At 38.5% G+C, this 24,781-nt stretch overlaps 1 protein-coding gene across 1 annotated transcript in view; it reads left to right on the top strand.

The window, feature by feature from the left end:
* LOC149067383 (receptor-type guanylate cyclase Gyc76C-like) overlaps window positions 1-24,781 on the top strand; it is a 315,737-nt gene that overhangs the window by 153,236 nt on the left and 137,720 nt on the right. Inside the window, exon 3 of the mRNA XM_089252906.1 lies at window positions 14,853-15,102. Coding sequence (XP_089109032.1) covers window positions 14,853-15,102 — 250 coding nt within the window. The remainder of the gene's footprint in view (window positions 1-14,852; window positions 15,103-24,781) is intronic.

Below are 24,781 nucleotides of genomic sequence, written 5' to 3'. Positions count from 1 at the left end.
TTTTTTCATCCGTGTTTGTTAAAAAAACATACTTGCATTATTTTATTTATTTATACAATATTGTTTGGCCGAGGCCTATACAAGAGAGTGCGGTGATGGGATTGGATATAGGCGATTGATGCTACATACAACAATCAGAGATTGAATTGGTCTACAGAATTTGATGCAAATGTTGTTCTAATCAGTAATTGTACGGGGGGGGGGGGAACTAAATTTGAAGCAATCTGTGGATGCAAAAAAAAAAAGGTTTCAATTTTCGGGAGTGAGTCTATTGGGAAAATGTGAAGATTTGATTAGAATGCGGTTATGTATATACTGGGTGATTATAAAAAAACTATCCCGACATATGGGCTATCATACCATTTAACTATCATACCATTCACAGAAACTGAATGAAATTTTGGCATAAGGTATTTTGAGGTATGCGCTCAAGAATGATATGGAAAACAACAGTGTCACTCTAACAGTTACGGTTACAGTGAGAAAATTTCGAAAATATCAAATGGCAACACCAAGTTTTTTGTATTGGAATGCGATCTCCATACTGAAAAACCCTAAATAGCGTTGGAATGGCACCTGTAGCACGAAAATCCCGGAGCTAGGCAAGGAAAAAGAACTTTGCCGTGCACCAGAGCATTAATGTTCGTTTCATTCGTCACACCGTTTCTTCGGCTGAGATCCCAGCCTGATTAGTCCTCCACAAAGTCATGTGGAAAACACAATAAAATGCTTTATTTTATGCTGCTTCTCTGTCCTTATTGGTTGTCCTCACTTTTAGCCTATCTACCGCCGGTGATTTTCATGCTACAGTTGCCGTTCGAATGCTATGTAGGGTTTTTCACAATGGAGATCACATTCCAATACAAAAAACTTGGGTTGCCATTTGATATTTTCGAAATTTTCTCATTGTAACCGTAACTATTAGAGTGACACTGTTGTTTTCCATATCATTCTTGAGCGCATACATCAAAATACCTTATGCCAAAATTTCATTCAGTTTCTGTGAATGGTGTGATAGTTAGGGGCCCATATGTCGGGATAGTGTTTTTATAATCACCCTGTATATAGTGTCAATGTGTTAAAATAGCCTTGGATTATGTTGAAAAGTAATGATAGGCGAGCGATATATCTACTGGAGGTGAGTGAGAGAGGATATCAAGTTGGCGTTTTGAGCTGTGTGATGGTAACAGGAAGATCACAGCAGTTTAAAATAAAGTGGGTAGATTTATTTTGGATAGATTCCAGCTTATAGATATTGCTTTGTGTATAGGGATCCCAAATTTCGTAGGCATAGGAGAGGACAGGAAGGACATAAGTTTGGAAGCATAAGTCATGAATAAAAAAGTTTACATCGGTATTTGCTAAACAAAAATACTTGCATTAGCCATCGATAAAAAACATTTTTGTATCGGTCAGTGTTACATTTTTTTCCTGCCTCGGTCTTAGTGAAAAACCACGCAGCCTCTAAAAAATTTTGCAATGACAACAATATTAAAACATCACAAGTTTTTCAGGGCAACATGATTTTCTTGAGAATCTCGGATTAATTCATCAATAAGCCATGTGGCCCTGTCCTCATACACAACAGATCAAAGGGAAAAATATTTCTGGCGAAATTGAGAGGACACTCGAATGCGCAAGAATTAGTTTTACCTTTAGCCTCGTCCTCAATTCCACGAGAGAGGACCTCTGATTGAAATATCTCACGTGAATGGAACGAACTTTCCTTCGCCTACTCATTAGCATAACCCTGGGAAGTTCTGTGTGGACGTCGTTTCCTCTATTATATCCAGAATTCATCAGTCAGTGCCATCTGACATTATGTCACCGGTATTGATCCGAATCGGTTCCCAGATTATTATCAATGCTGTCCCTCGTATGCTTGTGATTCTCTATCTCATCTCCACTAGATGGTGTCCTATTTTACGGCTGGCACGTACATATGAGTAGATATCGTGCGAGTGACCAAGCGTGTGATCGTGTGAGTGACCAAGTGTGTGATCATATGAGTGAACAAACGGTACAAATGTAATTCAATCATTACACTTCACTTCTGAAATATAGATGGCGGAACTGAAAAATCAGACAAAACACTAATTACTCATTCAGACTGTTGGGTACACACATTTACACTTCCGGCACAACTCATTAGGTAGTAAATTGCCCATAAATGGGGATAGACTCGAGTTGCACTCGGTTTGAAAGAATAAAGTATGAGTAAACACGTGAGTGGGTGGGTGACTGTATGAGTGTGAATGAAGTATGTAAACTTATGATTGAGCGAGAGACCAAGCGAGTGTGGTCACTCATACGGTCACTAACTTGATCAGTATATGGTCACTCACCTAGTAATTCATACGGTGAAGCACGTGGTCACTTATACAGTTACTAACTCACTAATACAGTCACTCACCCATTCACAGTCGTACAGTTACTCACTTGATCATTCATGTGGCCATTCATTTAAACATACTCATACATACTTATACGATCACTCACTTGGTCACTCATCCGGTCACTCACTCACTCGTACAGTCAATCGCAATACGGCCAAACGGTGATACGGTCACTCACCCACTTATATGGTCACTTATACGGCCACTCACCAAATCGCTTGGTCACTTACTCGGTTACTCATGCATGAAATGTCAGGGTCGAAATGTACCGTGGACGAAAGGTACCGAGGCGAAATTTCCGATCTCATGTGCAACCTGGCTGAAGTGATGACACGAGATTGGTCAGACAACGCAGTCAGATATTCCTGCTACTAGGACTGCGATTCTCAACGGCGATTTCATGTGTGTCACTCTGTTTTGTTCTAAAACATGTTCTTCTGATATCAGCAACCGCTTGGGAAGTCCAAGCAGGGCCGCAACTAGATACTTTGTCGGCCGGTGCAAGCACGCATTTTGGCGCTCCGTGTGATGTAGAAGGAACAGTTTAAAGATGAGTTCGGTGCCTCCTCGCTGGTCTAGCGCCCAGGGCACTAGACCTACTTGGTTCTTTAGGGGACTTATCAAATAGGGACAATGTTTGTTTAGGTGCCGACAGACTAGGGGAAGGTTTCCTCGTTCTTGGTACACCGAGAAAGATGCCCATTAAGAAATTTCCATAATTTTATAAAGGGTGTTTGATGACGTAAGCATCATCCACAGTTGTCATCCCCCTTGTCATCAAAAGCCAGCAAATCGGGAATTCTTCCCCCCCCCCCCATCGATTCTGACGTAATACTTCAATGACCCTTGGAGGTTCTGGACTGTTCCTGGTATGCCGGGAAAAGCGAGGTTTAATGAAGATCACAGTATGCATTCGGATAATTCAATGGGTTTTCTATAGTAAAGATATTTAAGAATTTTCCTGTGAATCGAATTTCCTGGCATGTCGGCTAATGCGGGAAGAATACGGTAGTTTGAAACTGCAAAAAAAACCAAAAAAAAAACCAGTTCAATTCTTAAAAATGATCCAATCTTTGATTAGAAGAGAGAAAAAAAAAACGGGACAAACAGCCGTCCCGAAAGCATTTTATGTTAAAGGACATTTATTGGTTAATACCGGGACATCAGGACATCCTAACCTCCTCCTATCCTGATCATGGCCTGCCGCTCTGTCTCAATGAAGAGATTTTAGCAGGTGATCGAAGAAGATCTAGGACATGCTGGCAGCTGTGCATGTATGTGTTGTGAACCTAGCATGAAGTCCGTTTCTGTGTGAGGCTTGTTATGTGTACTCTGCTGCCATCTTCCGTCAATTTTTCTAACTACGAGTGAAGTGTAATGATTGAGTAATTGTATCGTTGTAGAACTGTTTCTCTGTGTGGCGAGACCGGCAACGGGGAGATGGCTTGCATACAACCCCTAACCATAGATAATGTTATCATAAGGGCTGGGATTTTCATAACCTGAAAACCGACAGAATATGCTTCAGAAAAAATGCATTCATGTCCTAAAAAACTGAAAATATGCTTTTAGAAATAGGATGGCAACATTACCTCGAGGAAATTAGGGGGAAAGCGCCAATAATTGTCAAAAATTAATGGAAAAGGTGCACAAATAAAGTGAAAAAAATTGATGTTGCTTAAATCAATGTCGAAAGCAAGTAAAATTGCCAATTATTTCTAATATTGCCGAAAAACTGCCAATTGGGGGGGGGGGAAATGAAACTGGGAAGAGAGAGCACGTTGGAAGAAAAACCCGCTTTATTGGTCTGCTGATATGAAATCAGTGAAATAATGCTCCAAAATATGCCTTAAATTCTTAAAATCAAGAAAAAATGCTCCAAAATATGCCTTAAATTCTTAAAATCAAGAAAAAATGCCTTAAATTCTTAAAATCAAGAAAAAATGCCTTAAATTCTTGAAATCACCAGAAAAAATACCTTAAAGTTACTGAATCGCATGAAAAATATCAAATGACTGGAATCTATCGCGTAAAAATATGCAAAAATCATGAAAAAATATGCAATTTCATAGAAATCCTAGCCCTACTTATCATTGTATTTCTGTTATTGGCTACTTCACCAAACACCAGCTCTGTCCCATATATCGCTATATTTCAATGAGTTGGGTTGGAAACGAACGCACCACCATCTATCGGTGGTCGCCTCAAGTTCGTTAGGAAAATATGTATACTCTCCTCTGGGTTTGGACCTGGGACGACAACCTTCACGGTGGTAGACGAGTATCTTACCACCATGCCACAATGACAAAACTCTGTTATATATTGGTTGCCACTATTAAAATTTTTCAGTTTATGCTAACCCCCCCCCCGGCACGGCACGGGCTAGTGGACTGGTTGAGATTTGAAACGTGGATTAGAATTTGCGCCTTGAAGTTGAAAAAACCGCACTAAACGTCAGCCGACCGCCACTATGCCGCCAATGGGGTTCGAACCTGGATCATCGCGATGAGAATCCAGCACAATGCCTGCGCGACTGCGGAGCTGTGATAACGAAGGACTTGATTCTGCAATCATGCGACCTAACTTACTAACGTACTTGTTTTAACAAGGATAAGATCCGAAAAAGATCTCGAGCAAACTTTCCAGGGAGCATTTAATCGTCATCGTTAGATAACAGATCTCTTATCGTTATCGTAAACAATTATCGAAACTCTTCCACAGGAACTTTGTTACTTCCATCAGCGGGAAAAGGAATAAACAAAGGAAATGCGCAGATGTCATTGGCATCGGGTCTCCGATAATAAACAACGTGTCTTGTTTATTTTTCTGCCATGAACAACTCAAGTTTTCAATTAAAAAAAGCTTAGTGCATACACATGCTTAACACGTGGCGCGCGGTTCAAATGTGGCCCTCGGAATCGTCGGATGTTGCCCGTGATCTCAAACCTACTTCTGTAAAAGAACTAGTGTCAGGCGCATTATTAGATCAGTTAAGTGGTGCGCGCGGTGCAGTTTCGCATCATTTAAGTGCACCGCGGCGCATTCTCGGATCACTTAAGTGGCCTGCGCCATATTTAAAGATCACTCCAATTACCTTCGACACGGTTTCCGAGCACCTAAGCGGCCCGTGGTGCAGTTCCACACCACTACAGTTATCGCGTCATATTTCCGGGTCTCTCAAACGGCCCACGACGTATTTTCGCATGTCTATAGAGTGGTTCGCGATACATTCCCAGATCACCGAAGTAACCCATGGTGTACATATATATATATATTGATCACTTGAGTGACCCGCGGAACAATTCCAGAACACTTAAGCAGCCCACGTGGCACATTCACACTTCCCTTGAGTGGCTCACGGTCCCCCTCGCAACAATCCGCGGGCCACTTGTCGAGCCTCAAAAGAAGTGGCTTGAAGTAACCTCAAATCTAATTTTGTAAAAAATGAACTATGTGGCACATTTCTTAGGTCATCCGCGAAGCAGCTCCACATTACTCAAGTGGCCCACGGCACATTCCCGGATTGCTCAAGGGACTCGATATGCATTTCTAGAGCACTTAAGCAACCAGCGGCATATTTTCAGATCAATTAAGTGGCTTGCAGCAGATTTCTACATCACTTCAGTGGCCCGCAACACATTCACAGTTCACTTCAGGGGCCCACGTCATATTTTCAGATCACTCAAGTGACCTGCTCTACGGTTGCAGATCACTCAAGTAACTTGATATACAGGTCCAGATCACTTAAGTGATCCGCGAAAACAGATCACTTCACATATACCTGTGGTGCGGTTCCGTCATTCGAATGGCCTGCGGCACAATTACTGTAGCATGTATATATATAGATCACTTGAGTGGCCCACGGCACAATTTCAGATCTTTTAAGTGGCCCGTCACGAAAGTTTTGAAACCAATTAAGTGGCCCGTCACAAAAGTTTTGAAACCAATTAAGTGGGCCGCACTCTCGGAAATGTTGAGCCTCTTTGGCTCAATTTAATCGAGCTTAATTGGCTTAATCTAATTCTCAAATGCAAGTAAAGTCGCCGATAACAGCCAAAAACATTTTTCAAAGGGAAGTTAAATTGTAAACTACAGCCAAAAAGTTATCAAAGGCGAGAAAATTTGCCAATTACAGCCAACAAAATTATCAAAGACAAGAGAAGTTGTCAACTCAGTCAAAAGAATGTTAAAAGCAAGAAAAGTTGCCGCAAATTACAACAAAAAAATTGTCAAAGACGAGAAAAGTTGCCAATCACAGCGAAAATATTGTCGAAGTCAAGTAAAGTAGCCGATAATAGCCAAAAAATTTATCAAAAGCAAGTGAAGTTGGCGATAAAAGTAAAAAATTGTCAAAGGCAAATTAAGTTGCCAATCACAACCAAAAGATTGTTAAAGGCAAGTAAAGTCGCCGATAACAGCCAAAAACTTTTTTCAAAGGAAAGTCAAATTGTAAACTACAGCCAAAAAGTTATCAAAGGCGAGAAAGGTTGTCAATTATAGCCAACAAAAAAATTGTAAAAGACGAGAAAAGTTGCCAATCACAGCGAAAATATTGTCAAAGTCAAGTAAAGTAGCCGATAATAGCCAAAAAATTTATCAAAAGCAAGTGAAGTTGGCGATAAAAGTAAAAAATTGTCAAAGGCAAATTAAGTTGCCAATCACAACCAAAAGATTGTTAAAGGCAAGTAAAGTCGCCGATAACAGCCAAAAACTTTTTTCAAAGGAAAGTCAAATTGTAAACTACAGCCAAAAAGTTATCAAAGGCGAGAAAGGTTGTCAATTATAGCCAACAAAAAAATTGTAAAAGACGAGAAAAGTTGCCAATCACAGCGAAAATATTGTCAAAGTCAAGTAAAGTAGCCGATAATAGCCAAAAAATTTGTCAAAAGCAAGTGTAGTTGGCGATAAAAGTAAAAAATTGTCAAAGGCAAATTAAGTTGCCAATCGCAACCAAAAGATTGCCAAAGGCAAGTAAAATTGCCGATAAACGCAAAGAAAAAAAAAATCGCTAAAGGCAAGACGAGGTGGCAATTTCAACCAAAGAAATTGTCAAACGCAATTCACAACTACAGCCAGAAACATTGAAGGCTAGTGATACTGCCAACTATCTCGTTTAGACTCGACTTAACTTTGCCACCTTTCATAAAACACTACTAGTTTGGTATTATCATAATAATGAAGATCGACCTCCCATCACTTTGAACTCGAACGAGGGCTAGAACCAGAAATGCTGCAACAGTGCACACCACTGTTGGAAAATTCCACGTCCCCTCTTTCTCTCTCTTAGAACGATATTTATTGGATGTGCTCTTAAACATTTCTCTGTGAAAACAACGCCTCTTGCAAAGGTCCATTTTCTGGTTTTGTAGACGACATTGTTGTCCAGCCTGGTTCATCGCAATTCCCCCCAGGTCTTCCTCTATCCAACACACATCCAAGGTACGCGATAGTTAAATTGACTATTATGTAAGCGAAGGACTTCCTCGGAAGGGTTCGGGAAATCGGAAGGAGATCTGACTCGACTTTAGACCAATCACACAGCGAGTCACACGATAAAAGTAGATGAAGAGTGATCTGAAGCATTACTTCGCCATCCCTGCCCTTTTATGAGTAAATAATTTCCATTGTTAGAAAATGTTCTTACTTCTATTGTAATTTCCATTGTTACTTCTATTGTAATTTCCATTGTTACTTCCATTGTAATTTCCATTGTTACTTCCATTGTAATTTCCATTGTAATTTCCATTGTAATTTCCATTGTAATTTCCATTGTAATTTCCATTGTTACTTCCATTGTTACTTGCATTGTAATTTCCATTGTTAATTCCATTATAATTTCCATTGTTAATTCCATTATAATTTCCATTGTTACTTCCATTGTAATTTCCACTGTTAGAAAAAAAATTTAATCCTTACAGCGGCAATCCCGAGATATCTCGTCAAACTTGATCTGCCTTCTTTTGGTCACCTCGAAATGTCTCGGGGATTCTTAATACGCTTTTACTTACTGACACAAATTTTCCATGGAGCACAAAACATTAAGCACCCTTAGGCAAACCACCCTTCCGCTGAAAGAGAAGAAATTGTTTAAAAATTTTTTGAACTGAAATTGATTTTGAACTGATCCAGTTGTTAAAAGTTTTAACTGAAAGAAAAAAAAATGGAGTTCACAGAAGGGGTTCCAACCTTCATATAAAAACCATAATTCCCCCCTGTGGGGCATGGGCCCCACGTTAAGGAATCCCCGATTTAGAAATACAATGAATATGAGCTTTGGGGCCTTTCATCAGAGGGCAGCAGTTGAAGTAGAAATTTCAGGAGGTTTTTTAAGATGGCTTCCAGGAGAAAGTGTGATTTATTACAATACAATAAATTCTGGGGAAAAAAAGATAAATATGCCCCGCATCACATTTTGACTGGAAAATTTAAACGAAGTGAATTATGTATTTACAAAAAAATAATAAAAATAAAATAAAAATGAAAAATTGGAAATTTTAAAAAAAATGGGATTTGCTGGCATTTACGTTTATAATGCATTTCTGAGTATCAAAAATGCAGAAAGATTTTGAAAATTCCAAAAAAAATGAATGCTCGGCTCTGAGAGGGAGAGAAAGGGACACCATATTTTCCAATTCAAAATCATCAAAATACTCATATTTATTCTCACAAACATCTTCTAAATTTTTTTCAGATTCAGAATCTCTTAGCCTCATTCAACAAAGAAGATACTTGATAACGACCACACATACCCCAGTTTACAGGTTGAGGTTTTCCCTCGGGTTTCCGAAAGGCATCTCTCTTTTTTTACCTTAAATAAATAAAGAAAAACTCTCTTACATTAAAAAAAAAAACCTAATGCATTAAGGTTTTTACACAACAAAAAGCTTAAGTATATACAGTAACAGACCATAATGATAGCCTCGAGAAAGACTTATACTTAGTTTTTCATTCTTCTTTCAAATAAACCTCGGAGCGATATCTTGTTATAAAAATACATAAAAACTATTCCTTTTTTTTTTAGATACCGATTTATCGATTCATAAATCCACACACACACATATTAAATCCTGTTATCTTGAGATATGTTTCTTTTTTATGAGGTAAAAGTAGAGTGATAAGCAAATTAATGGCTTGGAAAGTTCATTAAATCGTCTCTGAATTTTCTAAAAAAAAATAACTTTTTAAAACTGAGACGAAGCACTTATTGAAAAAAAATTCTGTTTTTTTTACTTAGTGTTGATGTGTCTGTAAATCTCGTTTCATTCATTACCATTTTTAAAAAATATATATAATTACAAGTAAGGTGTATTTGCAGAGCCACATCCGCAAGGTGGTCAATGTGTCAATTTTGCAATTTTCCCTACTCGAATGTCTTGAGGCTTTGGATAATCAAGGAAACATATTTTATGGATTTTATGCCGAGTTGAAATCAGAAAGAAAAGTCATCTGAACACCCCCTCCCCCCATATTGGGCTGAGGAAAATGCTTATCTCTACCGTCGCACCTGGTAGACATTTGCTGAAGTGAAGACAGGCTACTAATGCCTCACGAAGGTTTTCAACAGCTGGCCGATGCAAAGACGAATTTAGGAATGTGGATTTGCTAATGCTTCTACTTCAGCGCCTCACTTCGCAGTGGGTGAAATAAGGAAGGCAGGGTCAGATCTTCCGTGGTGTAGATGGTAGCATGCTTGCCCGGAATGCAAGAGAGCCTGGGTTCGAGTTTCGGTGGAGACTAGCTAATTTTTCATTTCGAGTTCATCTCGGCATAAAATCCAGAAAATATCTGTGTCCGTGATATATTGCAAAAAAGTCGTCTATCTCTATCCTGGATAATGTTGGTAAACGTGAAAGTGTGGTCGAAGAGTTACACATGATGAACTGGAGTTCTGTAGTTTTCTAGCATTCAAGACACAAATTTGATTCTGTGTCCCCATGAATGAATGAACGCCAGAACTTTGTCACAGGACTTATCCCGTTGCCGAGATCTGTTCCAGCCCAGCTTCGTGGCAGAGTCTGGAACACTTATCCTGTTTCCCCCAACGCTTCCAAACAAAAATCACACGATTGCTCCCTTGACATTGCCAAATTCATCACTTGTTTATTCACTGTCGCGTTGGAAATCGTTGAATGGCAGCCCATACCCATTGTTAGGATTCCTCTAATAGAGTGGCTTTCTCAAACTTTCTGACTCAGTTGCCCTTGCCGCAGCGACTAATTTACACAGCTCTCCCTTTACCCCATCATCATTTCTTCGTGTTTCCTTTGCCAAACCAAAACACCGAACCCAATCAGCCCCTCCTAGATATAAAAGGCTTCCAAACGCTGCTCGTGATGTCAGCAAGTAGTCCATTTTCCCTCAGAATATTCAGGGAAAAATATTCCTCCCTGCTCGTGCCAGTATCATAGTTGTGCGGAAAAGAAATGATCGGGCTCGAAATCGGCGATTTGTATGCCGCACATCTAATCACCATGCGGTAGTTTTGAGCCAACCAGGAAGATTCTACGCCAAAATAAGAAGAAATGAAACAGGATGCTGTGGTTCAAAATGTGACAAACTTGCTAGATAGTCTTAATGACGTTACAGATGAACTTGACAACCCGTACGGAGGCCTTCCATCTCTAGGAGGTGCTGGTCCAATGCCTGCCTCCCGCTGGATTGCAGGTTACTGCCATTATATTATGATCCACAGATTGGCGAGTATTGATTATGCGTGAATTATTTGAATCATATATGGCGCACTGAAATATTCCCACATACTACTAGATACGTACTCAGACTGTTAGATACAGAAACTTCGATACAACTCTGAATCATTAGTAAATTGCCTATGGCAATGGAGTTGTGTCCGATTTTGAAGAAAAAAAGTTGTCTCGTTTTGACATCGTTTACCAGTTTCCTTCCTTAGACATCGTTTGTCAGTGGCTATTTCCGTCATCGTTTCTCGGTGGCTATGTTCAGCCATCGTTTGTCAGTCTGTTTAAACAGCAATCGTTTACCATTGACCTTATTCAGCCATTGTTTCTCAGTTCCCTCACTTATCACTCGTTTGCCAGTGGACTTATTCACCCATCGTTTGCCAATTTTCTTAATTATATATCGTTTCTTAGCGGCCATATTCAACCATCGTTTTCCAGAAGCCATGTTAATCCAGTTTGCCAGTGGTCTTGAACAGCAATCGTTTATCACCAGCCTTATTCATAGCAGAATTGCTATCGTTTGCCAATTTCTTTAGTTAGCTATCGTTTCTCAGTTGTCTTACTTAGACATTCTTTGCCAATGGGCCTTATTCAGCCATCATTTACCAGCGGCTTTACTTAGCCATCATCTAAAAGTGGCGTTAATTAACCACCATTTTGCACATAGCATGAAAATGACTACCATAATTTACCAATGGATCCTTGCGTTATTTAGCGAGTATTTACTTGCAGCTCTAGTGACCATTTACCACTGGCCTCCTTTCCCCCTGACGGTCATTTTCTCGCGACATTCTCCTATAATTTTCGCAAATGAATAGAGTCTTATAACAACTGAACATCATGTCGGGACGCATCAATATCCTCTGCACGGTTCGACGACCGTGTTCGAACACCCCCGAGAGCAACTCCTCTAGCAAAATATTACGCCGTATCTCTCTTTCTTCGAGGATACAACATCATCGTATATGTAGCATTAAATTGCCTCAATGGAGACCGGCGCTGTAGATAGACTTAGGATTATAGGGAAGATTCTCAAGAGAATTCCGTAATTTTTCTCGACATATCCCAAAGAAGAATGCGATGTCAACACACGTTTTTTTATGATGACATATCTTACGTTTATTATGGCACGTATGACTTGACTTGACTGCAGGTATGCGACAGCCAAAGAAAAACGACCGAAAAAATTCCTCAAATTATTTCATGGGTAAACGAATCTATTATTATTTTTTCGGTCTTTGTCTGAGATAGCGAAGGCCATATATTGCTCGGGCATTTTTCAAAAGTGACTTATGGCAGCGTAAATAACGCAGCATACGCGGGATCTTTTAATCGAGTCCCGTGGACCGTGTGTGGATTCTCGCTTGACCCTTCCTTGAAGATTAATTATGTCCTGTTTATGGCATTGTCTGTTCCTTATAAGATGGGAAAACAAAGAAAATATTCGGTCATGATAGCTGTTTTCGTTCGTGTGTTATGTCGTGGCCAGTGTCTGAAGTCTGGCGGTTCTAAATGAATTGGTGGGCACTTATGGGGAGGTGGGGGGGGGGGCTATGAAGTATGTCAGTGTAAGGTATTTTCGCTCTAATAGTGGAAATAATAATAGCTTCAGAGCAAAATTATTATTTTTTTATTGCTGAATACGAAGTTACTTGCAATTTGATGCAGCGTTTTCTGTGTATTTGGGTGAAAATGATACTGCACCAGTTATAGATAGTTCTTTTGAGAAAAATGAATTGTGTGTGAAATAACTTTCTGAAGCTACAAACTATTGCCAAATAGGAGAAATGAACTTGGTCAACGGGTTAATAAGTTGAAAGCTTCATCAAAATGATTGAATTTAATGCCGGTCTTATTTTTATTGTATACTAGCTGATACCCGGCGACGTTGCCCGCCCCGTAAAAAATTCATATAAGTATAGCTTATTAATTATTTCTTAATCAAAAAAATTCCTGCATCAAGTAAGAAAAAATTACTTTCATTTTTAAATATTTTGATTAAAAACTTGAGGCAATCTGCAAGTTCTTGAACTGAGTTTAACAACTGGCAAAATCAATTTGAGAACGTAATGAGTCCAGTGCTTGGGTATCTTACGGGAATTCTTCCATTGCCAAGTTTGATCAACTGACGTGAAAATGATAGCAGTGCTGAGTCATTTTTCAGTTGAACTCGCATGTTGGTGGATAATGATAATTTTTTAACTTAATGACAGACTGTTGATGATTTGAGGCAAGCATTGAGTTCATCAGCTGGCGTTAAACATTTTTATTCCCAATTTTGTCGTCGTAGTTGTTGTTCTCTGTTGTTAGCGACGTCATACGTCCAGCTTGTGCAGCGAATATTATTCACACGCCTTTTAAGCATTTTTTAGTTTGAAACTATACCTCTACGATGGGCGGTTGATGAGATAAAGGCCGCATTAGCACTTACAGGATACCCTGTATATAGGCTAGCAGAAATACCCGGCGCTCTTCCTGGGTTTTCTTCAATTACTGAGAGGATTGGAAAACTTACAAACCGTTATAAAGGAATAAACTGTTATAATAACAGAATCAAAGGTGTGACAAGCCATTGTAAAAGCATATATACACGTCTGAAACGCATTGTTGGAAACCACGGTAACCAAAGTAAACGTTCCGAAAGTAATTGTTAAGGCCCCAAAACCATTGTTTCCCGACAGGTTTTTCGCCCATTTCAGGCATTTGCTCAGCTCTGACGAACTTTTAAAGTAGCCTACGGTTCAATCCCGGTCCTGTTTAGTATATATGCAAAATCTGGCGACGATCGGTCTAAAACTGTACGTTTGTATAAAGAACATACATACATACATACTTTCACATTTATATATAAGATCATGAACCATGAGTTGTCAAACTTTTTGCTGCAAAGGAGCTGAGCTTCCAAAATTTGCAATCTCAGAGCTTTCTACTTAACTTCACATAAACTCTCTTTACATGATCTTCGTCTACGTGGACTCATTTGAACTCCCTAAATGTGAACTCGCTTCAACTTCCTGACCGTGAACTCGCTTCCCATGAGCTTCTTGAACGTTAGCTCACCTTACTATTCTAACATCCATGAGCCTCACCACATGAGCGGCCTGAACTTTGACCCACCTCACGAGCTTTCTAAACGTCTACTCCCCTTAAGGAATTTGCTTAACTTGGGCTTCTTAAATGTGTACTCGCCTCAGCTTCATAAATAAAATGAAATGAGCTTCATCATAAATGTATGAACTCGCCTCACATGAGCTTCCTCAAGGAAGACTTGCTTAATTTGAGATTTATAAATGTTGCCTCGCATGAGCTTTCTAAGTATGAACTCACTTCACAAGAGATTCCTAAATGTAGACTGGCCTCACATGAACTTTGTAAACGTGAACTCACCTCGCATGATCTTCCTAAATATGGCCTCTTTAAGCTTTTCAATATGCGCAATGATGTAATGTGAATTTGGGTTGTATTACTGATGGTAAATAGGCAATAATACTCTATGGAGCTTTGTTACACGTCTGGATTTATCGAAATTCAGTCACCCTACCGATAAATTGTCATAATCTACTTTTAAAAAACCATTCTAGGTTAGAATGTTGAATGCAGATACGAAAATTTACCCTTTTAATCTGTTAAGGCTTTACAAAGCCATTATTTTTTTTTTCTTCATGGTGTCAAACATATGCACCATGACTTCCCAGATCTCGACCACGATATTTGATAATCAGATCACATGAAACATATCTTTCTCTCTTTGTTGCAGATCGTAGCTTCGGTGTTCGCCCTACTGACTTACTACAACTGGCACCAGTTTTCTATAATCCACGACTCATCCGAGATCTATACGACTGTTGCCAAGAGTATCCAGAAAGCTGCAAATAAACCATTCCAAATGTTGCACCATAAAGTTTACGACGCGAGGAGGAATCCCACGAAAGAGCAGAAGCAGAAAGAGCAATGTTGCTCGAACCCTTTCATAGATATTGTGCAGGACACCAAAGACGGGACAAGAAGTAAGTCGTTTATTGGTTTATTCATCATATTTGCCATTGCATGTTATAATTAGTTGTTTTTACGATACACGTATCATTCCAGTGTATCATTTTTCTGAAAACGTTGCCCATACAAAAACATGTTAGAGAACCATACCTACCAAAAGCATTGATTATTACCGTAAACACTGTGACCGTAAACATTGCTTTAAAAAACACTTAAAAATCATTGTTATAACTTAGACATTGTTCAATAAAACAGATTAGAGAATTATTATTATTACAGTAAACATTGTTTACCAAAGCATGTCGCAGAATCACTGTAACCGTAAACAGGGTTTAGTAAAACATGTTGGAGAATCCCTGAAGCTGTGCTTTATAAAACACTTAGAAAATAACCTTTTCCGTAAACATTGTTCAACAAAACACATAGAAGAACCGTTGCTACTATAAACGTTGTTTTAACAAAACACATAGAAAACCCGTTGCTACTATCAACGCTGTTTTAACAAAACACGGTAGTGAATCATTGTTTAAAAAAAACATGAGAATCATCATTCAAAAAACACGTTGGAGAATCATCATTTAAAAAACACGTTGGAGAATCATCGTTTAAAAAAACAAATTGGAGTCATTGTGTTTAACAAAACACGTTGGAGAATCATCGTTTAAAAAAACAAATTGGAGTCACTGTGTTTAACAAACCACGTTGAAGAACCACTATTATCGTAAACATTACTTTCAAAACACGTAGAGAATCATTGTATTGTGCTTAAATCATTGTAGGTATCAGATTGAAGAATCATTATTACAGTTAAAATACACTAACAAAACACGCCAGAGAATCATTTTTACCGTATAGAAGATTGTTTAACAAAACACGTTGGAGAATAATTGTTATTAAAGACAGTAACAAAAGATTATATCATTGTTGCACAGCATCGTTAGAGAAATTGTTATTTTTCACTTGAACTTCAATATTGAAATTTGGTTCTGCTAAATTAAATAAGTGGTGTATCTACCGAACTTATGCGAGAAAAAGTCTCCAAGCAAATGAAATACATGTACTTGACGATAATTCGTTTTCTTAATTCTGCATGCCCTCATGGAGAATCTTCAAAATAATTCTAAATAGGTCTTTTATCGTAACCATGCTAATTAGTCGAAAATTCCGAACCTAGATCGTGAAGTGTTTTTTCAAGATGTTCGAGAAACTTTATGATAGAGGGAAAATCCAACCGAAACCAATTGGAGACTCGTTATTATCATCATGGGGATCGCTATGCTAATTATTTCAGCCCGAGGGCTGAAATGATAAATTGCTTTAAGGCGAAGAATTCTTGTTCTTCTTCTTCAAACGGTTGTTCATGATCGTCGCATCTTCATTAAAAGCGAATTGATTAATTAGTCTGGTCTGGATCGTTACGGATGGTGTGTTACTGAAAACCGCAAGATGCAAAACGTGATTTAGTGAGATCTAAACCTGATGCTAATTTAAATTAACTTTTTTTTTATGTTCTTAGTTTCTTTAGTTCCGTTTTGAAAAGTTTTGACTGAGTGTGTTGGAAGATAGATAGATTCGGGATGAAGTGAACTTGACATGTTTAGTTCGGATGGTATTGACGGTAAGCAATTAATCATTGAGACCCGTCTACGATTATCCTCGTAGAGATTCGAAGGAACGGAAGCGGAAGTAAGATAATGGCTTGTTGATGTAAATTTCTTGTGGTTAGCCAATTGTTTGGCTAGAGTTGCCTTTGTTTGTCCGTGATGAAATGCAGAATACGCTCAACACAAACAAAAATTGTATAAAATGCGTTGGAGAATCATCGTTAAAGAAACACGAAGAATTGTTGGCTGAAAAAAAAAGAACGTTGGAGAATCATTGTTGCCGTAATTTTTCATAGTGAAACGTTCAACAAAACCCATCGGAGCATCATTTATTTATTTAAAAACATGTTGGAGAATCATCGTTAACGTAAACATTGTTTACCAAAACCCGTTAAGGAATCATTATTGAAAAACACGGAGAATATTGTTCAACAAAACACGTTGGAGAGTCATTGTTTTACAATACACGTTGGGAGTCGTTAAAAACACATTGGAGAAGCATTTTTTCATGAATTGAAAAAAAAAAAAACATGTTGGAGAATCATCAATTGAAAAAACACGTTAGAGAATCATCAATTGAAAAAACACGTTAGAGAATCATCAATTGAAAAAACACGTTAGAGAATCATCAATTAAAAAAATCACGGAGAATCATTGTTTCAGTGAAGTGTAAACAGTACTCTTACAGTTTTCAACAAAGCACGTCAGAAAATCATTATTATCATAAAAAGTGTTCAACAAAAGATGCAATTCTAGCCAGCAAAATGTTAAAAGAAATTATTTTCTACTGAACTTAAGCATTACAGCCAAATTAAACGATTTATCCACAAGACGTAGAGGAGAAAAAAATCCGCAGACTATATATATATATATATACAGGGTGATTATAAAAAAACTATCCCGACATATGGGCCCCTAACTATCATACCATTCACAGAAACTGAATGAAATTTTGGCATAAGGTATTTTGATGTATGCGCTCAAGAATGATATGGAAAACAACAGTGTCACTCTAACAGTTACGGTTACAGTGAGAAAATTTGGAAAATATCAAATGGCAACACCAAGTTTTTTGTATTGGAATGTGATCTCCATTGTGAAAAACCCTAAATAGCGTTCGAACGGCAACTGTAGCATGAAAATCACCGGCGGTAGATAGGCTAAAAGTGAGGACAACCAATAAGGACAGAGAAGCAGCATAAAATAAATATGTCCTCATTTTATTGTGTTTTCCACATGACCTTGTGTAGGACTAATCAGGCTGGGATCTCAGCCGAAGAAACGAACATTAATGCTCTGGTGCACGTCCTTTTACTTTTTCCTTGCCTAGCTCCGGTGATTTTCGTACTACAGGTGCCATTCCAACGCTATTTAGTGTTTTTCAGTATGAAGATCGCATTCCAATACAAAAAACTTGGTGTTGCCATTTGATATTTTCTCACTGTAACCGTAACTGTTAGAGTGACACTGTTGTTTTCCATATCATTCTTGAGCGCATACCTCAAAATACCTTATGCCAAAATTTCATTCAGTTTCTGTGAATGGTATGATAGTTAGGGGCCCATATGTCGGGATAGTTTTTTTATAATCACCCTGTATATAATAATACGTGTGTTTGACAGGCTCTTTCTTATAATTTTGCATGTTTCTCATGTATGATGTGAAAATAATTCTAAATATAAGTCTTTTATGGTAATCATGCTAATTAATCGAAAATTCCGAGCCAAGTTTGGGAAGCGTTTCTTCAAGATGTTCAAGAAACTTTTATGATAGAGAGAAAATTCAACTGAAACCGATGGAAAGTCTCGTTATTGTTATAATAGTGATCACTATGTTAATTATTTCAGGCCGCGGGCTAAAATGATGAATTGCTTTAAGGCGAAGAATTCTTGTTCTTCAAACTGTTGTTTATGATCGCCGCATCCTGATTAAAAGCGAGTTGATTAATTAGTCGGGTCTGGCTCGTTACGGTTGGTGTGTTGCTGAAAACCGCGAGATGCAAACAGTGATTTAGTAAGATCTAAACCTGATGCTAATTTAAATTAACTTTTTTTTTTTTTAATGTTTTTAGTTTCTTTAGTTCCGTTTTTAAAAGTTTTGACTGAGTGTGTTGGAAGATAGATGGGTTCGAGGTGAAAGTGAACTTCACATGTTTAGTTCGGATGGTATTGACGATAAGCAATTAATCATTGAGAGATCCGCCTACGAGATTATCCTTGTACAGATGATTCGAAGGAACGGAAGTCAGATAATGGATTGTTAATGTAAATTTCTTGTGGTTAGCCGATTGTTTAGCCGGAGTTGGCTTTATTTGTTTCAGGTGATTCAGTTAAAATCGTCTTTCTGTGGCTTTGTTGTCGTTGGGGAGAATTCCGAGGACTCTCAACATACAAAGATAACGAAGCCGTTGAAGACTCGTTTCTAATTTTGATGATAGATGGCATCACCTATTAAACCCATTGTGGTGTTTGCCGTCAAGTAAATACCCGACAGATGGCAGCACGGATACTGGGAGAAGGAGAAAGTCTTTCTGTGAGGACAATGTATCTGTCGACACTACTAATCTACGAACGTTGAGTTGTTCGTCTTCAACCGTTGAGTTCGCCATGTGCCATCGACGCCGTCGCATTTCTCTTTCTGTGTAAATATGTTTTAGTAAATAATAATATTCATTCCCGTGCCGCTCTCGCCTCACCATAAATCGCACAGCAAAAGACGAAAAGGCTGCAATACAGTTTAATGGGGAATTCTCCCTGACGGACACATTCAGTTCGTCACCAGTGGCTGAGTGAGTGTCTGAGTAATAGAGCTGGTCAGTGAACGTGTGAGTGACCGAATAAGTTTGTGAATGAGCTGACATATAACCTAGTAGAGGAGTGAGTTAAAATCATTGTTACCGTTTAACAAACAAGTCACACGATAATTAGAGAATCATTGTTTCCGTTTGAAGAAATATGTTCGTGAATAATCGTTTAAAAATACAAATGTGAGATTAATTGTTTAAAAAACACATCGAATCACGTACCGTACACACTGCTTGATAAAACAAATATAGAACTATTGTTACCCCCCGTGAATCTCTATATATGTAAAGTTGATTTTCTGTGTGTCTGTGTGTGTATGTTCTCAATATGAATCTACAATTTTAGATCGATCGTCACCAAATTTTGCATATATACCAAATGGGACCCGACTTGAACGATAGGCTACTTTACAATTTCGTCAGAGTAGGGCAAATGCCCCAAATGGGCAAAAAACTGTCGGGCAACAATGGTTTTTGGGCTTCAACAATCACTTTTCGAACGTTTATTTCAGTTACCGTGGTTCCCTAGCAATGCGTTCCAGAAATGCATAGGCCTTTACAATGGTTTGTCACTTTAATGCTGCCAGTATTATGTATAATAGCTTATGCCTTTATAATGGTTTTTGTCACTTTACTGGGAAAATTCCCGCTAAAGTTTGAAGAAAACCCGTTCAGCGCCGAGTATTATAGCTAGTATAGTACAAAAACAACAAGTTGGATAATCATCGTTACCGTAAATATTTCATAAAAACTCGTGTTGGAGAAACACCGTTGAAAAAAGAAACACGTTGGAGAAACAGTCAGCGTAGGTTCAGGAAGGGGAAGCCATGAGTAAGCACCCTCCTTTTGCCTCTATGATCACGAGACTAAGATTTTGGGTGAGGGCAAAAATGTCGATATGGTTCATCTTGATTTCCAGAAGGCATTCGATCGGGCCAACATGGCAAACTCTTGAAGCATTTACACGAGGTTGGGGCCAACTGGCTTAATTGAATAGAATCTCTGTTAAGAGACTGAACAAAACTTGGTGATGGTGAACGGGGAATTCTTTGATTGGACTGCTGTGAAGAGTGGAGTCCCTCAAGGAAGTGTCTTTGGCCGCAGCATACCTTTTTCACTTTTTATCGATAAACTCGATCAGGGTATCGATGGGATCGTTAGGAAATTCGCAGATGACGTGAAGTTAATGGGGGTAATCGGGAATCAAAGCGATAGGGAGTTGCTATAGAACAACTTAATTAGGATTATCAACATTAACAGGATTTCAGCATGGGAAAATAAATGAAGCATGACGTTTAGTATTGTCAAGTGCATGGTCGCTCATTTTGGTTTGAACAACCCACGTTTACATACAAAATACACGGAAATACAAAATGCGTGGTGAAGACATATTGCTGTGCATTCGTGAACAATGATAGAAAAGTAAGTTGGCATACAATAAATTACATTTTTATACTATTCATATCTATGCAAATCCTAGAACTACAGTGTATTTTCAGAGGTTCAACATCTCATATTTTCAAATATTTACAATAAATTGTTTTTGTCATTTAATTGCATTCAATGTACCCCTCATTTGCTTAACACATAACCTCCTCAAAACTTTTCTCCTCTGGATGTTTCAATGGTTGCCAATTAAAGGGATAATGGATATTAATGGGTTTTGAGACATCTTTTCGTTGATCGATACACAGCCCGAACATCTGTGTGCGTGCCTATTTAGGGATCACACCCGTCCACTTATCATCATCAAATTAGTCAATCTGCGTTATGCTCAAACCATATAACAGGAATTTACAACGACTGCTGATCTTCCCTTTCCGGAGGAATTCATTTTCGCTAATGAATCATGTCGAGCTATTTGCTCGCTGCTTCTGCTCATGCTTGAGATTGTATTCGCAGTTTTCGCGTCGAATGGAATCAAAACCGAACGCAAGCATTTTACTTGACAAGTGTGTCATTATCACATCATCTAGCGCAATTGACTCCGTACTTTAGGTGCTTATAAGGATAACATAAACGTTTTCCAACTGTCTCATTAATGAGTATTCCTACAGGTTTCATGTTTGGAGAAATATTGACGTGAGTAAATTCTTTTTCAGTATGTTAGTCGCACATGGAAATGCTGCGAAATGAGACCTCATCGTATATTGCGCTTCCATCATGGCTCTACAATACGTTTTGTTAAGAGTAATGATGATTCTGAAACCTGCTTTGCTAAACGATGATTGCGGTAACATAATTCTTTAACCTGGTTTTTATAAACAATGTTTACAGTAACAATAATTTCCCAACGTGTTTTGATAAACAATGTGAACGGTAGAAATGACTCTCCAACATGTTCTGTAAGTTCCTCTTTTGGCCACTTGTATGCTTGTACACATACTTGGTCATTCACTCTCTAGCTCACTCTTCTTATCACTCCCGTGATTACACACCCTCTAAGGAACTATTTTTGGCATTCAACATGTTTGTACGCTCTCTACACTACTCTTTTAGTCACTCACTGACCTGGTTTCCTCACTGTCCAAGTCATTTTTTGGCATGACCCCTGTAAGCATGAGAGGGGTCATGCTTACAGATTCCTTTCTACCTTTTGGTATTTCTATTCTCTAGATCTCACTGACCTGGTTCTCATTCTCTAGGTCGTTATTTTCTTCACTTCCATGCGTACACACTCTCTAAGTAACTATTTTGATCACTCTCATGCTTGCACATGCTTTAGACTACACTTTTGGTCGCTAACCAACCGGATTCATCGCTCCTTATGTCCCTCTTTCACCTGGTCCCTCTAGAATCTGGATTACTCGTTTGGCCACTAATTGACCTAATCCCTCATTACCTAGGCTACAAAAATTTTGCCGTCCTCTTCTCCGATTTCACTAATTTTCTCTATCGCTCATTTTACAAATTTTCCGCCCTTGGCTACAGCCCACTAAGGCCTCCCCCTCTAAATACGTCTCTGCCAGAATGCATGTAAACGAGGTGATACTCTCGATACAACGGCTGGATACACCTGGATAGGTCTTTCAAACTTCCCTGGTAATTCTGTCCTTGATACCATTTATTAAGGATAAACAATATTACGTCAATCTAATCCTAACTTGTTCAAATACAATATTCCTCCGTACCTGTAATCCCCCAAACTAGTATAATCGCAGTTGACTATTCTCGGGAGTCATCACAATCCCTGCAGATAGAACAGATACAGAATACGGTAGCTTTGATATGTAAATGAGCTAATTTGAAACCCACTTTAACTGCTATTTTGCAGTTTACTCTACCTTGAAATGGATATTCTGCAACTTTAGTAGCCATCGCAACAGGTGGCTCTGTGAGATTTCCCATTAGTTTTGCTTATCAAGTGGAAGATCGATACCGTGTCTGTATTAGCAAGATGTTTGAGCCTGAATTGTCAGTTTCTAGAGGTGGATAATGAAACAATATTCCTCTTTGAAAACTATCTGAATAATTGAATTGATTACATTACACTGGAAATATATCAATTTTGCTACTGAAAAGCTTTCCAAAATGATTTAAAATTTACGTTCTAGCCAAGAAAACAATGCCGTGTTGATAATCGGAATTTCTGGTTTGATTCACCGAGACCATCCGCTGAGGATTGACGATCACTAATTAGAGAACGGGATTGCATTATTAACGTGTTATCCGAAAAATTTACATATTTCCCGTCTAATTTATGACAAATACGGATTATTTAAGGATACGTTAATTATTGAATGATCGAAAGTTGATTGTGTGTATTAAGATGCACATGAATTTGAGGAGATCCCTCTGTTGTTTCCTCAGGGATTGGTTTCTGAATTATCTTTCTTTAGGAAATCATTTGTAAATGAGGTGCGACAGCTGCTGGCATTTATCAGAGAAAATTATGATGCAGTTTAACTTTTACGCTTACGAGCTGTTGGCGATGATCTGCATTAGATGTATGGGCGATAAATGTGGTTGCCTTGTTCCGCGTTAAAGAAAAGGAAGAAAGGGAAAGAAAGAGAGAGAAAAAAAAATAAAGGTGGGGATGAACAGTACAGAGATAATTGGATGAGGGGGTATTAGCGCAGTGCCTTGGTTTTCCGCCCCTCCCCCACAAACTTGTTTTGCAGTTTTTTTACTTGTTCTCTTTCTCACTTCTGTGTACATAGTATATACTAGAAGGATTGGAGCTGAGAAAGAGAGATACATTATATGGGGGGGGGGGAATGCCATGGAGAAGGAAGAGGGGGGAAAGCTGAGCAGAACCCCACCACTGTTATCTCAGTTGCTCGTTATCAGTTTATCGTTATCTCGTTGAGATATCACGATTGTGGTGGGAGGAAAAAAAAGAAGGGAACACACAACTTTGTTTCATAAGGTTACAATAAACCTTCGCGATGAGGAAAAAAAGAGGTTGAAGAAACAGTCAGCTGGATTGAATTTATTCCACTGGTGTTTGGACGCGGTATTATGCCCCATCATCAGCCAACTCAGTGTCTATTTTCGTATAAGTTATAAATTACCTTTAAAACTTATGGCTTTTGCTGTGGCAATGCGCAAGAAGCACACCCGTCTGCAAAAATTGCGCGCATTTGATGGATAAAAATGTTTCTTTAAGGATTTTGAGTTAGAATCGAACTGGAAACGTCGAATGATTGAGGTTTTGAGTGGAATAAATGTATTATTATGAGTATAACATCAAAATTTACAGGAAACAATTGCGACCAAAGTCAAACGTCACACGAAAATATGGAAGTCATATTTTCAAACTGAGTGACGTACAAACGACGTATAAACAGGTTACACTGTACGAGCGTTAGGCATTCATTTATTCATTTTTAAAATGTGCCATGGGTATTCCGCTCACCTCTCACCTTGTATTTCTTCCATTCACTCTAAGACGAGATATCTCGCTCTCGTCAGAGAAGTGGTTGACTAACACCCGGAAAAACAAAATCTTTCATGGTACATATACCATCCTTCTCGTAGACCTGTAAATGATTTCAAAGGTGTCTCGCAACTTGTTTTACCAGTATTGATTGAAGACGACCCGATATATCGCGTGCAAAAATTTGAAAGGAAGTAAAGCCGTCTAATAAGCCTACCATGAAGATATCGGGGAAAAAAGGTGTACATATTCCAAGTACATAAGTACGAGAATTGTATATTTTATAGAGAACACATTTTCGTCGACGGCAGGAGGAAAAAGCGTTATTACCAGAAAAGGATACCCCCATACAATTCTCGCACGAAAACGTGTGTGACGAAGACGATAAAAGATTGAGTGTTGCAAAC

The sequence above is a fragment of the Pholcus phalangioides genome, unplaced genomic scaffold (genome assembly GCF_987345545.1).
Source record: "Pholcus phalangioides strain wild (caught in Gottingen) unplaced genomic scaffold, Ppha-v1.0 ptg000031l_1, whole genome shotgun sequence".
Lineage (NCBI taxonomy): Eukaryota > Metazoa > Arthropoda > Arachnida > Araneae > Pholcidae > Pholcus > Pholcus phalangioides.
The sequence above is the reverse complement of the archived record's forward strand: the minus strand, read 5'-3'. Positions and strand labels throughout refer to the sequence as shown.